At 39.0% G+C, this 25,652-nt stretch overlaps 1 protein-coding gene across 3 annotated transcripts; it reads left to right on the top strand.

Moving 5' to 3' along the window:
• Nucleotides 1-7,012: 7,012 nt before the first annotated feature.
• On the top strand, nt 7,013-22,315 carry pcmtd1 (protein-L-isoaspartate (D-aspartate) O-methyltransferase domain containing 1). 3 transcript variants are annotated; one of them, XM_080726740.1, is made up of 7 exons: nt 7,059-7,130; nt 9,693-9,757; nt 13,065-13,535; nt 13,742-13,844; nt 14,108-14,279; nt 16,579-16,702; nt 17,798-22,315. In XM_080726740.1, exons 3-7 carry the CDS (start codon nt 13,229-13,231, stop codon nt 18,187-18,189), a joined length of 1,098 nt encoding a protein of 365 aa, XP_080582866.1. In that variant the 5' UTR covers nt 7,059-7,130; nt 9,693-9,757; nt 13,065-13,228; the 3' UTR covers nt 18,190-22,315. The 3 variants fall into 3 exon arrangements, with proteins under 3 accessions (XP_080582865.1, XP_080582866.1, XP_080582867.1); XM_080726741.1 differs by having other exon boundaries at nt 7,067-7,130; nt 9,693-9,818; XM_080726739.1 differs by lacking the exon at nt 9,693-9,757 and having other exon boundaries at nt 7,013-7,130.
• The last annotated feature ends 3,337 nt before the right edge of the window (nt 22,316-25,652 follow it).

Genomic DNA, 25,652 nt, shown 5'->3' with positions numbered 1-25,652 from the left:
GCCGTAGAGCTACCAAGAGGTATCTTTGACTTGGAATAATGGCACTAGATAGCTCTATTTTACTGAAGAGTGCTGGCTAGGCTGCATACAGTATAAGACAAGGCTTTTGGAAATGTGTTCGAAATTTCCTCGTAAATACACTGCACTGAGAAAATTACCAGCCAGATTTGTAATGCTTACTGTTTCTGAATTCACTTGATATGTGTTTCCTGGTGAGATTTTTACCCCTCTTGCACTTAATTATTTTGTATGGTTTGCTTGGTTTGAATCTGTACCCGTTCATGTCATATTATTGCTATTTATTATATTTGTTCATCAATGTATTTATTTCATTTTTTTAATTTATTTCTATTTGTAAATGCTTAATATTGAGATATCTGTTGACTTTCTGCACATTGTAAACTACATTGAAGCACATTCCAGTTTCAATCATGGCTTACTTTCGCCATCTAGTGTTGAATAACTGCCCAGAAGTATAATCCCCTGAAAAGATCCACCAAAATTACCAAGCATTAATATTTTTGAGTGTGTTTTTGCTATTCTTTATTGAAAACTGAATGTATGGCAAGACAAAGTGAACGCTAGGATTTAAAAAAATGCAATGCACTTGTACTGTACATGTTCTTAAACAATAACTCTGAAGGCTGAATGCAACCAGGAAATGTCACTGAACTCCTATCAAAAATGCAACATTATTTATTTTATTCAGCGACCCGAATGTCCGATTTAATTTAGCATCTTTGTCAATGTCGGGTGGAAATCTTGTATGTCCAAAACCTTGCTTTTTTGGGCTATTACTTTTAGCCAATCTACAAGCACACAACCCCTTGCATCGCGAGGCGTTGTCTGCTTGTAGATCTGCTATTTTCACTACTTTTGTGCGACACGTTTGTATGATGTTTTAGGGCTTTAATTTACGAAAGAAAATACAATTTTGAAACTTGGAGATACAAGGTTTCTGCCCGACAGTGACGATCTAACGTGTCACTACTAGATTATTCCAACTGACAGCACAAAGAAAATCAAAATCCACTTTGTCAAGATGTATTTCTTTTACTTGAGATATATAGATATTAAACTGCCTTCTGTGCACACATTTAAGAGTGTGCCTATAGTATGTGCCTAAATGTATATGAATTCATAAAATATACAGTACTCTGTTTTGTGGTAGGACAGTATTACGTGGATGGTGTCTAATTTATTATACAGTACAATTATTTTGAAAGGAGAAAATATTCCTATAATGACTGTTCAAGTTACATTGTCTCGGTAGCTGTAATCTTATAAAGTCAGGTTTTTAAACATTACAACTGAAAGCGAAAAGTCTAGTGTTTATTTTAAGTTTGGTTAGCATGGGGAAAGAGAGCATGGAGTGATTTATAACGGCTACTGAAACAATTAGGTTACATCTTAATACCGTTTACCTTTACTGTTTCTCGGCCTTCCCATTATCTCAAGTTTTGCTGTATGAATATTTCTGTAACTGCAGGTGCAGATTTGAACAGTAGCTACTTGAATCCCCATCCCATTATCACTACAACTAGTATTTCAACATTTCAGTTTCAAGCGAGTTTTAAGCTTCATGTTCTAAATGCAAAAAAGAAAAGAAAAGATACAAATCAAAGAGAAGTGATATTTGTTGGTTAATGACTTATTTGTTTGCATAAATTGCACTTTTAATTTTGTATGTTATTTCCTCATTCTGCCCTCGACTTCAACAAACAAAAAGAGAATAGGAATTAAAGAAAGATGTGGGAAATTACACTTTTGTATGCGACTCAGATTTACACGAGGTTAATAACTAGAGGGGAAAACGGTATTGATTATCACGCAGGCCAATTAAATCTAAGTTGTATCCTACTGTATGTGTAAACGATAAAATGTAACAGCAAAAGAGCCAAATTACAGAAGATGAAATGAAGTTTCCCTGTTTTCTTTTTAGCCAAATACTCAGTATGTTTTAAAGAATTTAAATCTTTTAAAATGGAATCACACGTTCTTTCAACATAATAATGTATCTATAATTTATCATATTTAATTCCTATACCACACATTGTTTGCTCAGGAAGTTTTGTGAATATTTATTTTTTCCCTGTTAGTATTTGACGTTTTGTAATGTGAAATGGGTTTTTGTGGAACGATATTAGTATGATATGAAATTGTAATGTATTTTATTTTATTTTACATTAAAATGTAATGCTTTTTCAGTTGAGGTAGTTTGTAAATTGAAACTTCCTATTACTTTTACTATTTCATAATGAGCAGATTATGCGCTGTGTTGTACAGTTTGTGTATGGTAGAAATAAACTTTTCAAATGGTCGTGTGTTTGTTAAAACAAACAAGTGATGCCTCACAGTTAAAATCTCCTCACCCTCAACAGTTCCAGGAACAAGCTTCCAAGCTTTCATTTCAGTAGGTAATACTGCCACCTGGTGGGGAATTCTAAGAAGACAAGCCTTCTAGCAAAGCTTGTTAAATTCCATATAGTGGTACATACAAACCAATAGCTGTTTGACAAATGGTTATAGTATACTTACTATAGAATACTGCCATACTGTGCTCTTTAGTCACACGAATAAATCTTCAAATAGCAATCTTCCTATGCCTGCAAAATTCATCTTAAAGGAAATCAAAAACAATACATTCATTCAATATATTATTTTGACGCTTGACTTATTTACATATTCATCCATCGGTTTATCATGTGAAATGAAAATACATGCATGCATATGCATGCACACAAAACCGATATCACTTCACAAATTTAAATTCTGCACCAATCTAATTAAAAATAAGTTGTTACAGTTTGAAGCAGAAATGTTGATATAAGGGAAATAATGCATGTTGATAGTAAATTAATCAGATATTGCATGTCTACCAAAGGGCAATCAACACACAATGCAACCATGTAATTTGTATCAAAGCATGAGATACTTTGGCTGATCATTGCCCTCCACATCCTCCTGTCTGACATATGAGCTCTGCAGTGTTGTAAGTTTCACTTTCACTCCACAGGTGGTGTAGGTGGTGCACCTCTTTCCTTTCCTGGCTGTGCCCTGGGGTGGCTCCCACAGTGTCCGTTTGCTTGCCACTATGCAGTGCCCTGCCAGCCTTCCTTCTCTCTCTCTCTCTCTCTGACCTTGTCTGTGACCCGTGGTAGGTCCCCATGCATAGAGGTCCACATTTCTGGTGTGGTTCACCCATAATGACATCTAGTCAGTCACTAGGTGTAGTGCCATTCATAGCATTCGTGTGTACACATGACATCCAGTGCCCTTTCCTGTTGTGCTGTGAGGGCCCGCATGTCTCATTGTCAGGGGTGTCGCACCAACTTCTGGGCCCTGGGTACAAGGATTCACTGTGGGCTCCCTGTGCTTTAAAAATTGAAAAATAGCAGATATACAAGCTCACAGCACAGCACAGAGTGCCGTGCTGCGAGCTTGTAGATCTGCTATTTTTGACAAATCGTGAAAATCTTTGAATATTTCTAAGGTTTTTTGAAAAAAAAAAATATGTTTCTATGTCAGTGGTGCTCAAACATTTTCATGTGTATTTGGCCACGGACCCCCATCTCAAAATATTTTGTTCGAGGGACCCCCACAAGCCAAATTTGAGTTACAAATGTTACAAAAAATACATAATATTCAAAGATTTGCACACATTTTCACGACTTTTCAAAAATAGCAGAACTACAAGCTTGTAGTGCCGCACTGTGAGCTTGTATGCCTGCTATATTTTAATAGCTAATATAAAATAATTAAGGCACCTCCACCTTGGGCCCAAGTAACTCAGTCCCACTCCCCCCCCCCCCCCCCCTCATTTTCTCAGCCCCATGAAGCAGTAATGACTCCACTGTCTGTAGCTACGAACAGCCGCCACTTGAGGTCTTCGTCCATGTTAGATTTCCACACTCTCCTCATCATAATTATGCAGGGCATTCCAGGTAAGTAAGGTAGGTGCCCTCTGGACCCTGAGATCCTGTCCGTTGAAGCAGTCCAGGCTCCGACTCTGAGATGTTTTGAAGACCTCGACCTATATGACCTACGACCTCCATGTTTTGCTGAAGCTCCAGCAGGTTTATCACATGGCATGTGAACTTGATGAACTTGGAGAAAGTGTTTCAAAATGTTTAGTTCTCCAGTGCTGTGGTTTGCATAGTGAATAATTAATGAAGTCAGGGGTTCTGCTTTAGTACTAAGTTACCTATATGGGCTATGGCTTGACAGACATTAGCATTGTTCATTTTACATCAAATGCAATACATATAATATAATGTAATGCATATAATGCAATCATATAATTGATATACAGATTGTGTTTCTCAAAGGCTCACTGATAAGGCTATATAACTTATACATGATATACCTTATACAATGATGAACAAAATATACTAAGTATGTATCTAAGCAAAAGACAGAAGAGCTTTAAAAGTGCAGTTAATAGTGTATAGGTTAAAAGTTAAAGGTGCATGTTAAAATGGCCAATAATTACATCTCTCATGCAGGTTTATTATATAGGCCTACTTTACTTGCCCTCATTACTTACAATATAATATGATGGACTTTTGTCAGTAAAAACATCATCAATCAATCAACTAACCAACCAATCAATCAATCAATCAATCAATCAATCAATCAAACAAACAAACAAACAAACAAAAGCAGCATATAGCATCAAAAGCAGTATAGCATTAGAAAAAAGTGGTATAAAATGTAACGCCACTACAGAACCATGTGCATGCTGCAACATGAAGATAAGCATGTGCAGTGTCACCAACACCAATCGTTATAACTTGGCTATAGTGGTCCTCCCCAGCAGTCTAAACATAGAGCACATGGCCATATGAAAGGTTGTGTGAGGTTATTAGGTTATGAGGTAGATTGTATTCTCCATATGCTTTTCAAGGACTGCACAAACTGATCACTTGTTCAAGATGTCTCTTATCTTTTTCAGTAGGCTACAGTATATTTACTCTAATCTAAAATAAGCACATGTATGCAGACAGACAGATAGACTGACCAAATACCATATTTCCAGTGGTGGAAAAAGTACTCACATGTTTTACTTAAGATACTGCAATCTAGAAATACTCTGCTTCAAGTGAAAGTCCTGAATTTAAAATGTACTTGAGTAAAGTAGCCTATTGCTATCAAAATGTACTTAAAGTACAAAAGTAGAAAGTGCTCATTATGCAAAATGTCCCATTTCCAAGTTTTCAAATGTAAAAAAAGGATTGGATAATAGCAGATCTACAAGCACACATGCATCACATTTCAATTGATTGATTGATTGAAGGCTTTATTAGAAGTTTGCATAGGAAAATGTACAGATTCATGACGGTACAGTTCACTGGTACAAGGTCTACTAAAAGGAGATCCATGAAAAGACTAAGCTTATTTCAACAGGAAACCATTAAAGTATCTCATATAACATTGAATGACAGACAAATAGAACACAGTACTATGCAGTAGATATGTAAAGAAAAAAAGAAAACAGTAGGTCTATACAATCAGTAAGTACAGTATATACAATATATACAAGGAAGGGGCAGGTAACAGTAAGTCTAAACAATCAGTATGTACAGTATATACAAGGAAGGGGCAGGGAGGGTAGGGTTGGGCTAGGTTTTTACCAGTTGTGAACGGCTGCTGCCTGTAAGTGGTTTTTTAGGGCAATTTTAAAGGATGCTAGTGATCCACACTCCTTTATGGCCTTCGGTAAGGCATTCCACATTTTTGTGGTGTAGCAGAAGAACGAGTTCGACCCTTTCTTTGAGTTGACTCTGGGTTGAACGTGATCTGTGGCACTGCCTCTGGTGTTGTAATTATGGACATCCTTAACGTTTATAAAGTATTTTGACAGGTACTTGGGTATCATAGTGGTGTAGTGTATCTTGTACACCAGGCCCATTGCAAGTTGCTGTACTCTGTCATCTACTCTGAGCCACCCCACTCTTAACTGGTGAGTAGCGGTGAGGTGAGTCTGATTGGGAAGGTTAAGCAGGACCCTAATTAGTTTATTTTGGGCTGTTTGGAGTTTAGTTTTTAGGGCTTGTGGGGCGTCACGATACCATACGTGGACTCCATAGTCAAAGAGGGGCTGGATTATTGCACCAGCTATGGTCTTCAGTGAATGCATTGTGATGTGTAGATTGTAGATGTTCAAATTGCCGAAATGTACATAGGGTTGAAGTGGTTAATGTATGTTTTGTTATAATATCAAAATATACAAAGTAACTATAACTCAAGTTTTCATATAAATGTATAGTGGAGTAAATTTGGTATCAGAGATGTAATGTAGGCCTAGACTAGTGGATTAGAAGTAAAAGTATTGTAAAGTGGAAATACTCAAGCAAAGTAGACTACTAATACCTCAACATTGTACTTAAGTACAGTAGGCCTAAGTAAATTTACCCAGTTACTTTACACCAGTGGTTCTCAACCTGTGGGTTGGGACCGGACCCCAAAATAATTTTGGGACCCCTAAATGATTTTGGTAGATCCCCAGATGATTAAGGCATGTTTTCACTACAGTTCCGGATTTTTTCCAGTCAAATAATTAGCATAATAATTAGCAACATTGTTTTCTCACTCAACAGTACACAACCCAACATAAAGTTAGTGTAGAGATGGTATCTGCACATTTCTAAAGTGACAATTTAAGGACTTTTTAATAGCCTACATCTTAACATTGGCCAAATTGGGTCAAATATTAGAGGAAGAAATTGTGAATGTGAGCATGTAGTCTGTTAGTGTTAGATCTGCTATATTCACAATAGAACCGTGTTATACAAAATGTAATGCCTCAACTCTTATTGCTCGTCAGGGTGCGGGGGTCCCCAGTTAAAATATGATTATATCTCGGTGCTTGCAGGCAGGGGAGGAGGAACACCTCTCTATCTATCAATATTTTTGCGGACCACGTGATCAGTGTTTACATCCTCTCAGCTGTTCTTTCCTCCACTTGGCCGCTGAAGGAACCGATCACAGATCAGCTGTGTTGTTGTCACTCTCTAAACGTTGTTCTGTCTGTCTGTGTCTGCGTGGACGACGTTGTTGTTGTCAACCGAAACCACTTCATCCATGATCTAACATTACAATACAGACAGAGTTGATGCGACACGTACCGCGTAAGTATGTTTCAAATTATAGTGTTGGTACTGACTTAAGTAAATGTTTTGTTTGTTTTTTATATATATATTTTTTAGCTTTTGTTGCGTGTTGTTGTGGCATGTCAGAAATGTATACTTTGTTTACTACGACACGCTGAACGGACGTGTCTTCTTTTTTTTGTTGGACGAGAGATGTGTTCGCAGACAGGTTGTTATCTAACGCCGTGGTTCCAACCTGCTTTGTCTGCCTGTTCTGTTGACGGTGGTGATGGCGCACACAGGCCCGCACAGCACAGCACACAAGCTAATGTTAGCCAGCTTTAAAGGATCATTATAGCATCCGTCGTACGACGAATGTGTTGCTTTTTTAAAACATAACCGGGGGGGAAACTGTGTCGATACTTTTCCCCACCTGAGTGAGTTTAAAGTACGTCATTTTTTTGTCGATTGAAAGGCTAGTATGACGAAATATTAACGCACACTATAATCGTAATGTAACATTGAATCGCGTTATTAGAGCGAGATTTCCCCATTCTTTCTAGATTACACCCGGGTCGAATATCAATAAACGATCCGCTTTTCTCCACTTCTTTGACGCTCGTCGATCCAACTGTTACTTTTATTAAATACTGGCTACGGTAATTTATGCGCGCGAACTTCCTTTTTGGTGCATTTTTTCTGTTTTTGTGTGGGTTTTCTATGTCAACTTTGAGCTTGAAACGCGAGCTTCTTGGTCGAGTTTTACAACAACATCACATAAGCTGGAAGTCAGCCATGCATGGCGTGTTGTTATTGTGGGACTGACCTGACCTGGCATGAACCATTGTGAATATAATGTGATGTGATATGTATGTCAGCCAAGAAGACCCAACAGACCAGTTCAACTGCTGCTGCTAGAAAGCTTCATACATAGCACTGCAGCCAGCAGTGGTGTCGATACTCACATTTTATTATATACTTGAGTAAAAGTATCAACACTGCAATGTATACATACTCTGTTACAAGTAAACGTCTGGAAATTTTTACAAGTAAAAGTACAAAAGTATTGGCATCCATATGTACTAACAGACAGTACCAAAAGTAAAAGTACTCATTAGGCAGAGTGTCAAGTTTTCACATGTATAACAATCTTTTAAAAATAGCAGATCAAAATGCGTCCTTGTAGATCTTGCTATTTTCAAATGGCCAAAATGTATACGGTTGAAGTAAGTGGTTATGTATGTTTTGTAATAATATCATAATCTACAAAGTAACAACTAACTAAAGTTTTCAAATAAATGTAGTGGAGTAAAAGTACAATATTTGGATCTGAGAAGTGGTGGGGAGACAGTAGAAGTAAAAGTAATGGAAATTGGAAATACTCAAGTTAAGTACTATTGTACTAATACCTCAAAATTATACTTTAGGTCAGTACTTGAGTAAATATATTTAGTTATTTTACACCACTGCTGCACGGCAATTGTTTCGGTTGGGGGAAGATACAAAACTGGATATAAAGCTCACACTTCTGTGATCTCTCAATTTATGAGCTGCGGAGTGAGTTTGGAGAAGTGATTTGTGCGCACACAGACGCATGCCTTTCATGACATCCATGTTATTGTTTTGTTCTCTCATCAAACGCAGTGGGGAAGAAGGGTCTCAGCGTCATGATTGGCTGAAGAGCTCCGCTCTGTGTGGCAACTGTAGCACATGACCTGCTGATGAGACGATTGGTTCCGTAAACTGTCAGTCATGCTGAGAAATGAAGAAACATCTGCTGAAGCCAAGACATTACAGTAGAAGGCTATATAGTTGAGAGTATCCGCACTTGTGTTGCCAGGCACTGCAGAAACCTCCCTGCTCCTTAGGCAGCAAAATCCTTGCAGAAAATATAAGCTGCTGAAAATCAACTGAGTAGATGCCTGGCTGGACCTGCATTATGCAAGCCACAATCTGGCTAGCCATCGTCAAAGAAAAGGTCCCTTTCTGGAGCTAGAGAGACTAGAGCTCAGTTAGTCTGTTCTTGAGAGACGATGCAAGCCATAACAGCCCTCATCACTTCAGTTGTGCCAACATTAATGAAGTGGCAGCCAAAATGATACATGTACATTTCTGTTGTCCATAGATCATTATGCATTTGAGCATCCCTCGATTCCCTACTACAGGTCATGCCCAGATTATTGAGTTTCAGCAGTGTAGTGTACACCTTCTAGCATTTCCCAGGGATCTGTTTACATGATTTGGCAGCAGGCTTGCTCAATGAGCTGTCTCCAGTACCAGTACACTCCGATAGCAGACAGTCTCTCTAGGCATGGCAGGCATGCTCATTCTATATACATACAGTATGTCTGGGGGTCAACCTAGGCCATCCTAGTTTAGATTGGAGCGATGTTTCTGTGTCAGGCTTGTGGCTACAGCTACAGAAGGAATGCTATTACCGAGCTAGTTGTTGATTGGCCTTAGAGGTGTGCGTGAATAATGACCTGTATGGATTTTCTGTATTGCAATGCCCATAAGCAATTTACTTGTACAATACATTTCCTGCCCCATTTTGCTGACTTTTATTTTGCAACTGAAAACTCAAAGGTCTATGTATTACAGGGATGACAGAGCGGGGGGGATAACTAGGACAAAGACACTGCTGTACTGTCGCTGATGGTGACTTGGTGAGAATGAACCAATGATGCTTTTGCTGGAGAGAGAGAGAGAGGGAGGCCCAATGGAAAAGTACTTCAACAAGCCCACCACTACAATGTCACCCCTGAATTTAATCTTTATTAGCTGAGTCAGATGTGGAGATGCTGAGGAGGCAGGGGGAAAATTCAAGAGTCGCCTCCCACTGCTGCATCTCTCATTCAAGGTTTTACAGATTAGCCATGCCGATTCATCAATCTCTGGACTCTTATTTATTTATCAGATCAGTCTTTGGAATTTTCCTCTCTTTTGCTTTAGAGGCTTCTATAGCAAAGTGTGGTTCAATAATTGATATGCTACCCAGTTAATCAGAACCCCATTGGGGGTGTGTTGGAAAGGTTACTGTGGTGAGCGGTGACTGATTAGAAACATGAGAGAGAGAGACAGAGTGAGAGTTGTGCTTTGAGTGTTAATTTTGTTCACTAAGACTAAAAGGCTACAATTTTGATATTTAGTCGACTAAGACCAAACAATTTCAGGTGATTAAAATAGGACTAAAACTAAATGGTGTGTTATTCAAAAGACTAAGACTAAATCTTTGCCGTCAAAATTAAGACTGTCTAAAAGACTAAGATTTTGATATTTAGTCGACTAAAGGCCTCTCCATACTTCGACCAAAATGTTCGGTGAGTTTTGTTTTCCGATGTGCAAATTTCCGAACTCTCGTTCGGTCCAATGCTTTTCAGAAGTCCCGCGGGATATCATTTTATGGTAGAAAAGGACCTTTTGACCGAAAACGGCTGTTTCGGTCAAAGTATGGACAGGCCTTAAGTCTATAGTCCTATTTTAGTCATCTGAAATTGTTTACAATGCAAAGGTCATATCATTTATGCTCTTCCAATGTGGCTGTTTACATTTAGTCACACTGTGACTTTTGCTTACATTCACTTTTAACTATACTATTATGAATCGCCTCACTCTGCTGTTTAAGATGACAGCTGTTAGATTAGGCTGTATGTTTACAACTTATAGCCTACGCATTTATTTCACAAAATACTGGCATTGACTGACGACGTAGCAGAACGCAGACACCACTGTACTGAAGCATTTTCCTTCACCAGTGACAGTGACAAAAAGGCAGCTTTAAATATTAAGAAAAGCATGTTTGTTAAAGTGGTACGACCCATTCGGTTGATCATTCCAAAGTTAACTAACTTAATTTCACTCTCTCCATATTTCTCCTTCACTCTCACACGCAACTTGAGATGCCAACTGTTGTACATTTACAACGATCGCTAAGCACCAGTAAGACTCCCTAATCGAGAGATAAGCGACCGTCACTTTGCTGCTCGCATAAACAAAATTTAGAAGGCAATCGTAGCCATATCTGGAGGGAAGATACTGTTTACCGCTTTACGTTATTTTAAGGCAAAACAAATCACGTAAAGCGGTGTCCAAAAATGTGTTTTGCAAAGATTGGCCTGATGGTGGCACTAGAAGAGGGCCATGTGAGAAATCAGGGGGGAGGTTGTGATTTGCCATCCAAGGAGTGTATGTGCAAAGTTTGGCATCGATAGGGCCAACGGTGGCAGAGATAAGAGTAGGGGCAAAAGTGTGACGTGATGTGACGTGACAGACAGACAGCCGGTGGAGCTTTTCATAGTAACTTGCGACCATTATTAATGGTCGCAATCAAACCGTAGCAAAACTCAGATTCAAAAGATTTAAGCAGTATCGGTAGCTTTTCTGATACTGATATTGGAAAAAATATATTATTTAGGCCAGGCCTTATTCATTTTGAGTAACTGATTCAAATCTGCTGCTGTTGCCACTTAAGTGGCGAGATGATTGCCTCGTCCAATTTCTCACAAAATAAAAGCTGTTTCTTTTTTCATTGAAAATACTCTCTCTCTATAATTCGTTTGTGCCAGATTGTGAAAATGGATGCATTGAAGCAGGTCGAGCAGTTGCAGTTGAAATGATGCTGTGGGTGCAGCTGCAAGTGGTTTGAGCTAGAAGGGTGCACAGACCTTAGCCATACCCCTCTATTGCCATGCAGAGTTGCCAACTGTCCCTTTTTTATACAGAAGTCAACTCGGCTCTGTGACTACTATATGGAGATAGATATGCAGAATTATGCAACATACTGTATCCATCTCCAGTCCATATTATGACCGCTGCTGGCTTAATTGTGGAACAACAATGCCCTCATTCCCTGTACTTACCATCATTGCTTCATCAGGTGCCTTTGAAAAATGTTTTTGGAGCGGTGTGGAACAGCGCTCCCAATGGATAGCTTTGTGTGTCTCCATGTCCCGTCCAGCATAAATAGCTGCATTGACAATGGCTGACCAGAAGGGGGCACTGTTGTGCAGCCTAGTAGCCACACCAATACTTTACTGTAAATTACTGACAGACAGGAACAGATTGAGAAGGGCATTGTGACTAGACACACGCACTAGACTAGACACACGCACACACACAGCGTATAGCTGCTCAGATTCACTGCTCCACTTCGAACCAAGGTTTTATTTTTATTTTTATCAAAGGGGCCTCCAAAAAATTTTGTTTTGTGATGTAAATAATGCGATAGGCTGAGAGGAAGTGGGCTTCACCATGTTGAACTTCCTTCCGGGACTTGATTTATGGTTAGTCACCCCTCGCAATGCATAGTCGGCAGGGTGGTTTCATGTCAGGAAGGTGCTTTGCTTTCGCCTATTTATTATTAAAAAGAATTGCCTGCATTTCTGCTTCATTATTCTGGAGTGAGAGAGAGAGAGACAGGAAAGGTGGAGGGCGGGCAGAGGGGATGACATGCAGCAAAGAGCCTCAGGTCGGATTCAAATCCAGGCTAGCTGCGGGATGGACTATCTTTATCTTTATGCTCAATTGTATGACAATTAATCGCCAACATTTAAGTTGGCGTTTCATTGTCATACAAATAATTGTGTTTTTGTCGTTGAACAGTGGAACATACAGTATGAATAAGCTTTTATATGCCATTTCCGCTATTATTGGAAAAGCTTGAAAATGTATGAATATATTTGACAATTGTGTGTGTGTGTGTGTGTGTGTGTGTGTGTGTGTGTGTGTGTGTGTGTGTGTGTGTGTGTGTGTGTGTGTGTGTGTGTGTGTGTGTGTGTGTGTGTGTGTGTGTGTGTGTGTGTGTGTGTGTGTGTGTGTGTGTGTGTGTGTGTTATTTTGTTACCATTAAGCCAAGTTGTGAAAGAACGCTCCTGTAGAGATGTGCCAACAACACCATCCTGACAGGTCTGAACAGATGCTGTATGCCTTGAGGTTTGTAATTCTAACTCATATTTATTGTTGTTTCTCTCTCAGTTCCCTAGTTCACTGGTCTTAACCATGATCTGAACCGCGACCTCAAAGGAAAAACAACTGCAGGAGCCGTCAACCATTTTCTAGTATCCATGCTATTATAAGACGACACTCTGCATCTCTCGACTTGAGGAAGTCTTCCAACCCGCGCCATCTTTTTTTTCACCATGGGGGGAGCTGTGAGCGCTGGGGAAGACAATGACGACCTGATCGACAACCTGAAGGAGGCTCAGTATATTCGCACAGACAAAGTGGAGCAGGCCTTTCGGGCCATAGACCGTGGCGACTACTATCTGGATGACTACCGGGACAATGCCTACAAAGATCTGGCATGGAAGCATGGCAACATCCACCTGTCCGCCCCATGCATATACTCTGAGGTGATGGAGGCACTCAAACTGCAGCCGGGATTATCTTTCCTTAATCTAGGCAGTGGAACTGGCTACCTGAGCACGATGGTTGGCCTCATCATAGGTAGGTGTAATATCACGTGATGTGTTGTGTTTTTCCTGTGTGAAGGTTGAGATACTTTAGAGAAAATCTAGGTAAGCAAAGCTACTGCTGTAAAATTACAGTATGATTCTAGTAGTTATAACACTGATAATACTGCAAGAAACCGTGCTGAAAGAAACAAAAAGGTTGTAAACAAAATATTGTTTTGTTTCTTTGCTCTTTTCTAGGGCCTTTCGGTGTGAACCATGGGGTTGAACTCCACAAGGATGTGGTTGAATATGCAAGAGAGAAACTGGATGACTTCATTAAGAATAGTGACAGCTTTGATAAGTGAGAAAATGCTTCATCAGTTGCCACAAATGTTGCAGCGGATGTAATGATGCGTGTATTCATAACAAAATTAAGCACTATAGATTTTCATGTTTTTCTTTGCCTGAAGGCTTCTTACAAATGGCATACATTTTCAAAGTATTTCATTGAGCTTATTTGTTTCAAATTACTCAAAATTGTGACGATTAGATTAGGAAAATATATTTTCCATGTTTATCTGATGCATTTTCTTTTCATTCTCCACTTGTGAATTGTCACTATAGGTTTGAATTCTGTGAGCCTGTCTTTGTGGTCGGAAATTGCCTTGAAATCTCGACGGATAGTCACCAATATGACCGCATCTATTGCGGGGCAGGAGTGCAGAAGGATCATGAAAATTACATGAAAGTGCTGCTCAACATTGGGGGCATACTGGTGATGCCTATAGAGGATCAGGTAAGCAGTGCCAAGCATGTGAAGTACATACTTATTGGCCTGGAATTGCTTGGAGAGGTCCAGATGGGAAATGCCACATCTTATTTATGTTGTGGCCATGTGATGTCCTAGCCATTGATCATAATCACACAGTGGCCGTTTCGTTCTAATGTCCTACTCGGAACCCTCCCCAACTCGACATATGAACAAAATGTCCACCGTGTGAATATGGTCCATTGTAGAACATTTCTCTGTGTCAAAAATAGCTTGTTGGATTATTTGGGTGTAGCTGCATTGGGAACTCTTTATATGGTCATGGTTGAGTCATGGTGACGTGACCGTGACGTCAGAGGTCTGCTAGCCGGTCGGTCCTCCCAACATTCAGCCAGCAGAGAGCGCATGTAGGGTGATGAGCTCTGTCTGTGGGTGGGTATGGTATGTATGTGGCCATATCTTGTTGGCTGGGCCTTTAGCCAATGAGGAAGCAGCGTTCACGGTGACGTCACCACCAACAAGTGCTACCTGATACAAGGCTCAAGTTGGCACCTCAACAGAGTGCAGCCTAGTTGGAATTGAATGTTGAGGGGCCTATTGGAGGTGTAAATCACACCTCCGAATTCACTTTTCACGTCTACCCATGATGGGTGCACTAAAATGCAATTTACCCTTGCAACTTCCACGGGTCCGGACTGCGGCAACCCACAACTTACATAGCCCTGGCTATGCACCCGAGCCTGGTGGACATTAGAGATGGGACGATAAGCGATATAATCGGTTATAATCGGTTAATATATCGTGATATCGTCCTCCGTCATGCACTGGGATCAATTCCCCTTTTATTTTGCAGAGCTGTACCACTTACCCTCTATAATTGGTAAAAGGTAATTATAATATACTGTACGTACTTAATACAGTCTTTTTTTCACTCTCTATCAAATGTCTTTGCCAAAAAATAGCCGATCTACAAGCTCACAACGCGTTGCGTTGCGACGCGTTGTAAGCTTGTAGATCTGCAATTTTTGGCAAATGTTCCGCCCCAGGATAATGGTTTTGATTATCGCAATAATATCATAAATCGCGATTTCTTTTGTCACAATAATCGTGATATGAAATTTTCATATCGTCCCATCCCTAGTGGACATATGTGTTCCATGGAGCACCTCTGTAGTTCTCATATTGTCTTCACCAAAAGAACACAATTTAGAATAGACAAAAACAGTACTTTGGATGACGTCACACCCTCATACTGTACCAACAGGGGCGGGCTGGCCTTCTGGCATACAGGGCATTTGCCCGGTGGGCTGGTAGGCTAGGGGGCTGGGGGGCTGGTGGCCAAAAAAAAAAAAGAAAGAAAGAAGAAAAAAAAAGACAGTAACATACAGTAGTAGCCTATAGTCTACTGCATACTGAGCAATCAAATACAACTTGTTTGTCCAATTCTCAGATCAGTATGCTTCTTTTCCATTCATTAGATAACTAGCCAAAGTTCTGACACATTTTGGCACTAATCATGTTCATACTCTGCTTGTTGGTGGTGAGAACTGTACGCTAACTTATACAATGTATGGATTGTGTAGTTGTATAGTTATCATTTATGTTGTTGGTAAAAGTTGTGGTATTAAAAGCTTGTGTATTTATATGTGCCACCCTCGACCCGACGAGTCGGTAGAGTATCTGCGCGCGCACTGGTTGTGGGGGCTGGTCTGGCCAAGATGCCAAGGCTGAATTTTAGTCCCAGTCCGTCCCTGTGTACCAAGGACTTATGATAGGTCTATTACATTTAGACTACCATCCCTCATTACTAAAGCCATGCTAACATTTTTAAATAACTCAATGGCAATAAATCACAATGGACCTCTACTACAGGCAATATGAAGAATGACACAGTGAAAAAGACTTGGCCTGCATAACTTGTTAGGTAACATTCACATACATTATAGAGCCACAAATAGCTCTGGATTATCAGCTTTGTAACGTCACTGATGGGTATAATAGAATAAAATAACTATAGTACAGACAGAACATGTGGGATGTTTGACTACAGAGAGACTGTTATGGCACATGAGAGGGCATGTATAACATACTGGCAAGTTGATAATATGCTGTATATGCCAGAAAGGAGCCTAAAAATGTTTACAAAGATTTGACGCCATGCTGACTTCAGCAGTTATGGTAGATCTCCTCAGTTTGCCATCCTAAAGTGGCATTGGGAACTCCTCCATCGCCGGCACATAATGTTATATACTGATGTTGTATGAAAATGTTGTAGTCAAGTGTTGCTGTTGATAGTTTATCTGTGGTAAATCCTGTTTTGGCGTAGCTGACCCAGATCACCAGGACAGGCCAGTGCACTTGGGAGAGCAAAAACATCTTGGCTGTGTCTTTCGCCCCCCTGGTCCAGCAGAGCAGAGCAGATGGAGACAAGCCTGATGCTGTTCAACTGCGTGAGTTTATAAACTCTCAATTCAACTCAATAGGTTTTATTGGCATGAAATTTCACAAGTGTTGCCTAAGCACTATTACAATTATGACATAAACAACATAACAATATAAAATCAATTAAATTAGATAAATAAAGAAGATGGTGTATTAAAGGAGCTATAGTCAACTTTTTCTTGAAAAACGGATGCTAAAATAAAAATAATGTTTCGAAAATATTTTATAGAAAAATAAGCTTCATATATGTATTTCTATTCAAAAATGACCACAAAAAGCGTAAAATAATGATAAAATAATCATTTTGGCCATTGTCAGACTGACACTTTGTTTACATTCTAGTCTATAGACTAGGATGTAAACAAAGTGTCGGCCCTACAATGAAAAAGTTGACTATAGCTCCTTTAAGTAAAACATAGCATATCTGTGTCCTACTGGTTGTCCCTTTTCTTGTGATAGGAATTGACATATTTTGCAGCTAAAACTGCACATTCTTTCTGTTCCCCCAGAAGGAATGTTAATTTCTCCCTTTCTGTCATACTTCGGACTTCTGAATTTGGGAAATAACTCTACAAATAATATTTGTGTAGTTTTTACATTGTTTTAGGAAGTGTAATTCTGTCTCTACAGCTCCCTCATCATACTGAGAGCACAGCCTCTCCTCTCTGGGCAGCCAAGTCTGTCTGTCTGTCCTTCTCTATTGCCAAACTATATGATCACTCAGTCTGTATATTGCCAATGTCTTTCTCAGGTTTTTATCTATCTTTCCTTCAAAAACATAAAAGTTTCCAACACAGCTTATTTCTTTTTTATATTTATATAATTTGCATTACTCTTTTTGAAGTGTAAATTAGCCATCATTATGAGTAGCTCTTACTCAAAGTTGAGCGATAAGAGCTAGTGACTGTTGCTCGGACATAAAAAGGCCTGGCCGGCGGGTAGCTCACGATTATTCTTTTCCTTCAGATAGCAGTGGAAGTTTTTCTTCAGCTTTGTGCTGAGATGGTTGAAGGAAAGAGAAAGACACAGACGTTTTGGGTGTTCATACTTCTTGTTAGGCCCTATTGACGTCTTGTCCTATGTCTTCCGCGTCTTACCCTCAGCCCCTGTGACAGTCAGGAGTCTTCAGGACCTGTCCCGGATCTACATACGTCGCACGCTCAGAGCCCTGGCGGAGGAGGACGATCAGGACAAGGGGCTTGTGCAGAGAGTTCCCCAGAAGCGCAAACGCAGGCGGTGCCGGCGTCGACGCATCAGCACTTACGTTTTTGTGGGCAACCAGCTGATACCGCAAACTGTGGAGAGTGAGGAGGAGGAACAGACTGAGGAAAAACACAATGAGGAGGAAAACCACAAGGAGGTGGAAGAGGAGGATGAACGAGACATTGGCGATATCGAGATCCTCAAGCAAGTTAATGTGTTGAGAGAACAAATAATGGCTCTGCCTTTGCCCGAGTCGCTCAAGGCATATCTGCTGTATTACAGAGAGAAATGACTTGATTCACTTGATATCCATTCTTAATGGGTTCAGAGCCTGCTGAAATGCTTTTCCTCGCCATTTTCAGTGAAGATGTAGCATCATTTCCATTTCTTTTTGATGGCAATGGAGAGAGACTTATTATAGATAAAACTTGATAATGATGTTATGACTATCAAGATAAAGTTGCTTTGTTTATTTTGACTTAAGCTTTTGATTTGTATATCAAAAAATCTATAAAAGAACAACATGTATATCATGGAAATCCTTTCTGAAACCTGTTTTAAGATTCCGATTTTATCTCAATGTTAATATTTCTGCACAAGTGTTGCAGACTGACAATTGTATAAACAACAAAGTTCTTATTATATTTGTTAAATATATGTTGACCAGAAAATGAGGAAGTTTACAGCACCTTTTCTAGCAGCTTTAACCTCGCCATTGATATCTGGTAATGTATGGATGCTGAATGAAGCACAAAGTAAAAAAAAAAAAAAAAAAAGGCTACTCCAGCCACATCCTTTCAATTACTTTAAAGCCATAGACTAAGAAATTGGGGTATAATCATTAACGAGGCAGGTCTTTTACTGTTGCTACCATAAGAGATCAATGGGAGACGAGATTGGTTTATAATTCCTTCTGCAGGGCATCTTTAGAGTATAAAAGAAATATTTCTGTAGGGAAGCTTAGGCAATACTGTATGTTCATGTTTTATCTCACTTTTGTACTTAAGAATCTGGCATTAGGCTTTATATGAGTTGGCAGTTTGATTTGGTAATTACATTTTATGGCCATGAATGCACATCCATTAGAAAGTAAACCACCCCCTTTTTTTTGCTGACATGCATAGAGTTTAATCACATCAGTGGTGAATAAGGGTGTGTGGTTCAAGAGTTGTTTTTTATTCACTTTAGGTCATGCTGCATTCTTTTCCCAAGTTCTTTTGTTTATTTTATTTTTTTTATCAAGTAAATGATTCTCCTTTACATACAAACTCGATCACTGGAAGTGATGTCCCAGGTGATCAGTTCTTAAAGTCTGTTTTGAATGAACATTTATGTAAAGAACTTTGATAAGACAGACGGTGAATAGACGAAAACTTCTGAATCTATATAGTACTCTTTTATTTTTATTTTAGTCGGAGTGATGCAAAATCAGAATCATGGGGAGTTTTTATAGTCAATGAATTATATGCACTGCAGAAGTGTCCCAGTGAAGCACCTTATACTGCAGTCTTTAATAAAAAAAAAAGGTGCCATCTTTTTGAGGCCCAATTTGTATTGTGGGCCTGACATGTAAGTCATGAGAATCAATTTACAATTTGCTTACAGAGGTCCTCTCGTAGTGATGGTTTTCAAGTGCCAATATACCCCATCACTTTGGGATTCTGTGAGTTTTGAGTTGTCACAGTGAATTTGCCCAAATTATGGTATACATTCCACAATTAAGAAAAATGGTATGCCATCATGTATGTTTTAAGCTTTACAACTGTCCGTTTTCTACATCTTACTTTAAAAACAATTTAGCGTGTGTTCTGAAAGATAAGTCAAATGTTTTTCATATTGATTATATTCAGTATAAAACTGGTATGATTATATGGTTCTGTATAAGATATAATTTGCATTTGGTTTGTTGTAGCGCCATCTTGCTGTACTGTATCTTGACACTGGGAAGTCTGTATATCACAATCTCCACTGCTGTCTGTTGAATAGAGGAGACATTAGTGCTCACGGTCTTCATTTTATTCTGGTGTTATGTCAAATATTTTTGTTTTAAATAGGACTGTTTCTGTTGGTTATTGGTCATTTATGTGTGTTTGGCGAGATAACATTTATCTTCTGTTTGTTTTGTTTTTACGCTCAGTTTTTTGATGTAATGCAGTTTTTCCACTAATTCCCACAGACACGCATGCCCCATTGAAGTCGGTGCAACAATTTACTTAAGTGTAATCTAGACATTAGCCTCTGGGAAAAAAGGGCACTTACATGTACAACCCTCTCAAGTCAACTTGCAAATGATGTTAATGGGACTCCTATGATTTTATTATAGTAAGGTGGACAGGATCGATTAACCACTAAAACCCTCCTTAATTGACCAAAGTCCCCCAGGAATCCATGTCATACTATACTCTGCTCGTTTTCCCCTCAATATCAAATCTAAATTACGAAAATGGCACATCTTCAAGCTCAAAATGTGTCCCTTTGCAGAACACCATAGAATAGGAATGCTAGTGTTCAAGTGGATTTAACTCTATACGTAGTAATACTGCAGTAATACTGCTCTTTTCCCCCTCTAAAATCTCTTTGCTGATATTAGCCGATCTACAAGCTTGTGTGTTGTGTTGCGAGGCATTGTGAGCTTGTAAATCCCCCCCCCCCCCCCCCCCAAATAGAATAGGGATGCTAGGGTTCAAGTGATGAAACAAAAAGCAACAAGTAAGAACCCTTTTCATAACCAGTTGGATTTGTAAATTCTTTTTTCTTTTCTATCAGGACTATGCTAATTTCTCATACAGTTCAAGGAGGTTGTGTTTTTTCCTGTTTCAAGGAGGTTCAAGGAGGTTGTTTTTTTTCCTGTTTGTATGTGTGTCTGTTAGAAGCAAATCCTGTTATGTTCTCTTCTCACTAACTTTGCTGGTCAAAGGTCATGTGTGTCGCAAGGATAAAGGGATTACATATTGATAGATATGAAGATAATTGATGTTTTCAAATGGATTCAAGGATGTACAATATCTATATTTTTTATCCCAACCTTGTTTGGTTGATATGTTGTCACATTCATTTGCCTGCTTGCTTACTGTATTGTTCTAGTGTTGTCAGCCAACTTGGTAGTTACTTCCCATGGGTTCCCCAGAAGATTTATTGCATTGGGGGTTGGATAAATTAAGAAAGTTGGCTGTCACAAACAATTGCTTATTATGATATCATTTAAAGAGATAATCTCACACATCAACACACCTTTTCGGAACCACATTCAAGCAATATTAGAGCTTCAAATGAATGGTGGAAGTACTAGGAGATGTCATTTATTTCTTAAAAATCTTAAAATGCTCACTTTGATGCCAGTGATGTCACAAGCTTTAACTTGCAGAAGTGTGTCAGAATCATGGGGCCCAATGCTGTATTCGGTTGGTGTCGGGTGGAAACCTTGTATGTCCAAAACTATTCGTTTTGTATTTATCATTTTAAAAGAGATTTAAAATAGTGAAAATAGACGATCTACAAACACACAGTACCTCGCACCGTGAGGCATTGTTTGCTTGTATACAGATCAGATATTTTCATTCGTTTTGTGCGACACCCTTGCGTGATGAAGCAGGGCTTTACAATCACGTAACAACCTGCACAATTGAAACTTGGAGATACAAGGTTTCTGCCTGACTTTCAAGTTCATTGGCCCCATCCATCAGTCTGAAACACTAATGTTCTATGACACTGTGGTGACATCACTGACAAATCCTTTGTTCAGTTTTAGGCAAGGCAGATGAGGAGGCAATGCCAAATAATCATGGCTTGAGTTATGACCTACATCCACACACAATGAACATTAAGATGAATTGGTGTTTTACAACAGATGGCACAAGAGTGCGGCCCTATCATCTAAGTTGAACAGCAGAGTCGGCCACTCTTAACCACATTAGTGTCCCTATCCTGGGCATGTTGTAATTGGTGAACATTCAGCAAAAGTATAGGCGAACATTCGACAACAAATCCCTATCTACAAGCGGACAATTGTGAGCTTGTAGATGGCTATTTTCAGTTAAAGATGTTTAATGATGAATGCACTGTACCACAAGAGATTACTGGCTATGTAAACTGATACTATCCTCTCAATAACTAACAGGTTAGCCGGTATGTGAGCACAAAAACAATAACGTTCAAAATGTCTGGCAGTGTGCAACACATCCGTTGTCTGATGTTAACGCATTTGGGTGAATTCGTATTTTTTTCAATGAAGCTCTGAAGGGACAGAATGTATGGATACAATAACCCCTGTTGTAATAAATTGTAAATTGCTTTATTTTTTGTTAAATTGTTCACAGCACAAGCACCATTTGCTCATATATATGACCAACATACTGAGAAGATTTGGGAGATTTAAATGACTGGTTGTTGTTGTAATAAAGATTAAAATACAAAGGGTTGGATGACATTTTGTTATTCAGTAAAAGACGGATTTAGTACAGCAACATGTAACACTTGTTTTGAAAGGCACTTTGAAATGAATAAAGTTGACTTTGGACTTTATTCAATAAATTAAAGGACTGGTAAGAATTGGGGATCTGCAGGGAAGAACTTTTGTTTTGAAAGGCGCTAAATATATTACCTAATGGTCTGTTACAATATATTTTATTGCAACAGTTATATTTGGCGGAAAAGAGGATGAGGACAACTGTGTGTGTGTGTGTGTGTGTGTGTGTGTGTGTGTGTGTGTGTCACTGGCGCCTGCCCAATGGAGGCAAGGGCAGCACAGGCTCACTTAGTGGGGCAAGTTGTTCGGAATGGATGCAGCCAGGGAGCGGGAGAGGGATAGGGATAGGGCGAGGGAGAGAGAAGGAGAGATATAGAGCCTGTTTCACCCATGTGATGATGTCGGCCAGAGCTTGATTAGCGAGAGAGGGAGGGAGAGAGAGCCTGTTTGACCCATACAATGAAATGAACTGGCTAAATGCACTGTCCGAGGCATCGACACGTCGAAGCAACACACTGCCTGACAAGTGGATAATGTCTGTTTGCATATTACAATATATCTTCTCAGTTATCTGGTATCTCAATGCTCAACGCTTAATTTTTTCTTTGCTGTGTATTTCTTGTGGTCAAGCTGTAGTCATGCATTGAGTCATACTGTACTTGGCATATAGGTAAAAAATAAAAAGTGACATCCTTTCTGAAGTGGAGCTTCTAGAGCATTTCGGTCATTTTCCACACCAATTTTTGGATGCCACCTTCTTGATAGATTTCACTGGTAGATTTAAAATAAAAGGCAGCCTCTGCACACTCAAGATTTTACATAGACCTGGCCTGAACTTCTTCAGGCCAGGTCTATGTCTGAAAGCTTGCTATAAAACTGAAGCAAGAATAAATCTGATTTTGCACAGTTTTGAGTGTGTGGAGGCTGCCTTTTATGGTTCATCTGGTTTCCTTTTGGCAAAATGTAACCCTTGTATATTATTGTTTGTCTTTAAATGTCTAGATGAATTGAATATACAGAACCTTAATGGAAACAAGCCCTGAGGGCTTATTCTTTTAGCATGTTTTTGTATAAATCTGTGCCAACGTGCCTTTTCTTGTGAACTGTTAATAAAGTATTCAATCAATCAAAGATGAGCAGTGGTTCTCTGTGTGGGACCTGCATTTCCAAATGGCCAATAGAAAAATGCCATTAGAGATAAACCCGCCCCAAATATGGATACTGTGCCCTGATTGATGCCACCACCGAGTGGAGCCAGAGCAAATCTGCCAAGGGCTATTTCTTTTTTTACCACTGGCAGATTCGTCTGGTTTCCAGGCTAGTAAATGTACATTAACAAATTACATGCTTTATGCATATAGAATAAACAGATTCATTTCAGTAATATTTCAGCAAATTATTTTGTTGCATCATATGTAGTTAGTTACTGAACAACTTTAATACATCCTTTCTAACAAGCAAACAAGCAAGTTCATAATTATTCACATATGGCAATTAACATCTGAATAAAAAGTCTGCTTGTATCTTCATAAAGTCTCTTCTTTTGTCTATAGGAGAATATCAGTGCATATGACGGTTGCACAAGCTGTTGAGTCCACAGTCACTTTAAATTTGAACCAAATTCTGTGAAAAAATGTAGTCAAAATCAAAGGTTAGAAATGTCTCATTTATTAATTTATTACACGTCATATTTGTTAATAAAACAGGTATAATCTGCAAAAAAATAAAATAAAACTCACTTTCTAGATCCTGTGTTCAAAGGGTATGCGACCAAAGGTCATTTTTTAAAGCACGACCGCAACCGCATCACTCAAACTCTCTTTGCATAGGCTGCATCACCATCGTCCACTCTCTGACTGCATGTCAGCTTAACTAACACACATGAAGCATTTCAATGACTCCATTTAATTTCCTATCCTCTGAGTTCACTTACCCATGGTCCTCTCTTTTGTTGATCCTACTAAGGGAAATTGAAGGTAAGAGCATGACTTACTGGCTGCACTAATTGACCATAAGTCTCTTTGAAGATGTTCGAATTTGGCTTTGTAGTCACAACTCCATCATTTCAAAATACAGAGAAAACACAAGAGTGGTAGTGAGACAGTTTGAGACGCATCTCAACCCCCCCAGGCTATGATGCTACATGGTTCTCCTTTAGCCTATGTGTGTGTTTTGTATTGTCATGGTGCTCTGCCAAAGAAGATTGATCATAATTTAGGCTACTATTTACAGGCTAAATTTAAATGAGATGAAAGTACACCATAACTCATTTTAGTCTCTTAACTTGGCCCGTAGGGTTAATGATAAAGAGATCAAGAGGATATAAGCTACCTATTCTTCGGTACACATCAAATTAACAAATGCCATAATCCCTAAAAGTAATCCCTAAAAAGTCTCCATAATTAATTAATCTTTAGAGTTCATTTGAATGTCAGTACTGTATTTATATACACAATCAAGAACTGGAGAAATCAATAAAAACATCACATAAGGTGTCTATTTTCCTAACCACATTTGGAGCAGTATAAGACATTTATCACACAACCACTGCTTCAACCACCCGTTGTTGTGTGCAGCACATTTCTCGATTATAGCGATTAATTATTTACTAGTTTGTGAATCTGCCCTGTAAACCGTGTCCTGCAAGAGTAGAGCCATGAAGCACATTTCTGAACCATTTCTGTGGTTGACCTGATTAAACAAAAGTAACGTAACATAACATAAACATAACATTACACATAATGTTTACAGATACTGTATCTAGGGCCAATCTCAGTCAAACTACCAGCACACTGGTATTTAACTGGATAGTCAAGGTTATGATATCCTAACATATATATTTGTGTTAAAATGTATTAAATGGGCATAATCTATAAGCTAAAAGGGTGTGTGCTGCAGTACCACTTACATCTGCAAGGAAATGTATTTCATAGATCCCCACACACGATCAATGATCACCTTTAACAATTGTATCAATGGCAACACATTACACTTCTCCCAGACTAATGAAAGTAAATGCTTTTGGCGTTTAGGTAATAATTGGATTTAAATTATGTTCCATTGAAAAATAATTGAAGGATAAATGTAGGGAAATAAAGGTTTATCTCTGCTACACAACAAAATCAAACAAAAAGAGAAATATTATTATGATTGCAATTTACAATACCACATCAACATCAATAGTCAATCAACTTTATGTGGAAAGTATTTGTCGAGAAATATAACTTTTCATTAGGGAAGTGCAAGTGACATACAGTATCTATAAAATGAAAAATTAACACTAAAATCTG

This window comes from Nannobrachium achirus, assembly GCF_963921795.1.
Source record: "Nannobrachium achirus genome assembly, chromosome: 5".
In the NCBI taxonomy this organism is placed as follows: domain Eukaryota; kingdom Metazoa; phylum Chordata; class Actinopteri; order Myctophiformes; family Myctophidae; genus Nannobrachium; species Nannobrachium achirus.
Note: the sequence above shows the minus strand (reverse complement) of the source record. Positions and strands in the feature narration are given on the sequence as shown.

Bases quoted from the DNA above. Each gene is read 5' to 3' on its own strand.
- pcmtd1 (XM_080726739.1), top strand. From the start codon at position 13,229: ATGGGGGGAGCTGTGAGCGCTGGGGAAGACAATGACGACCTGATCGAC. The intron at 13,845-14,107 runs GTGAGAAAATGC...TTGTCACTATAG, and splicing joins AATAGTGACAGCTTTGATAA to GTTTGAATTCTGTGAGCCTG. The intron at 14,280-16,578 runs GTAAGCAGTGCC...GTTTTGGCGTAG, and splicing joins TGATGCCTATAGAGGATCAG to CTGACCCAGATCACCAGGAC.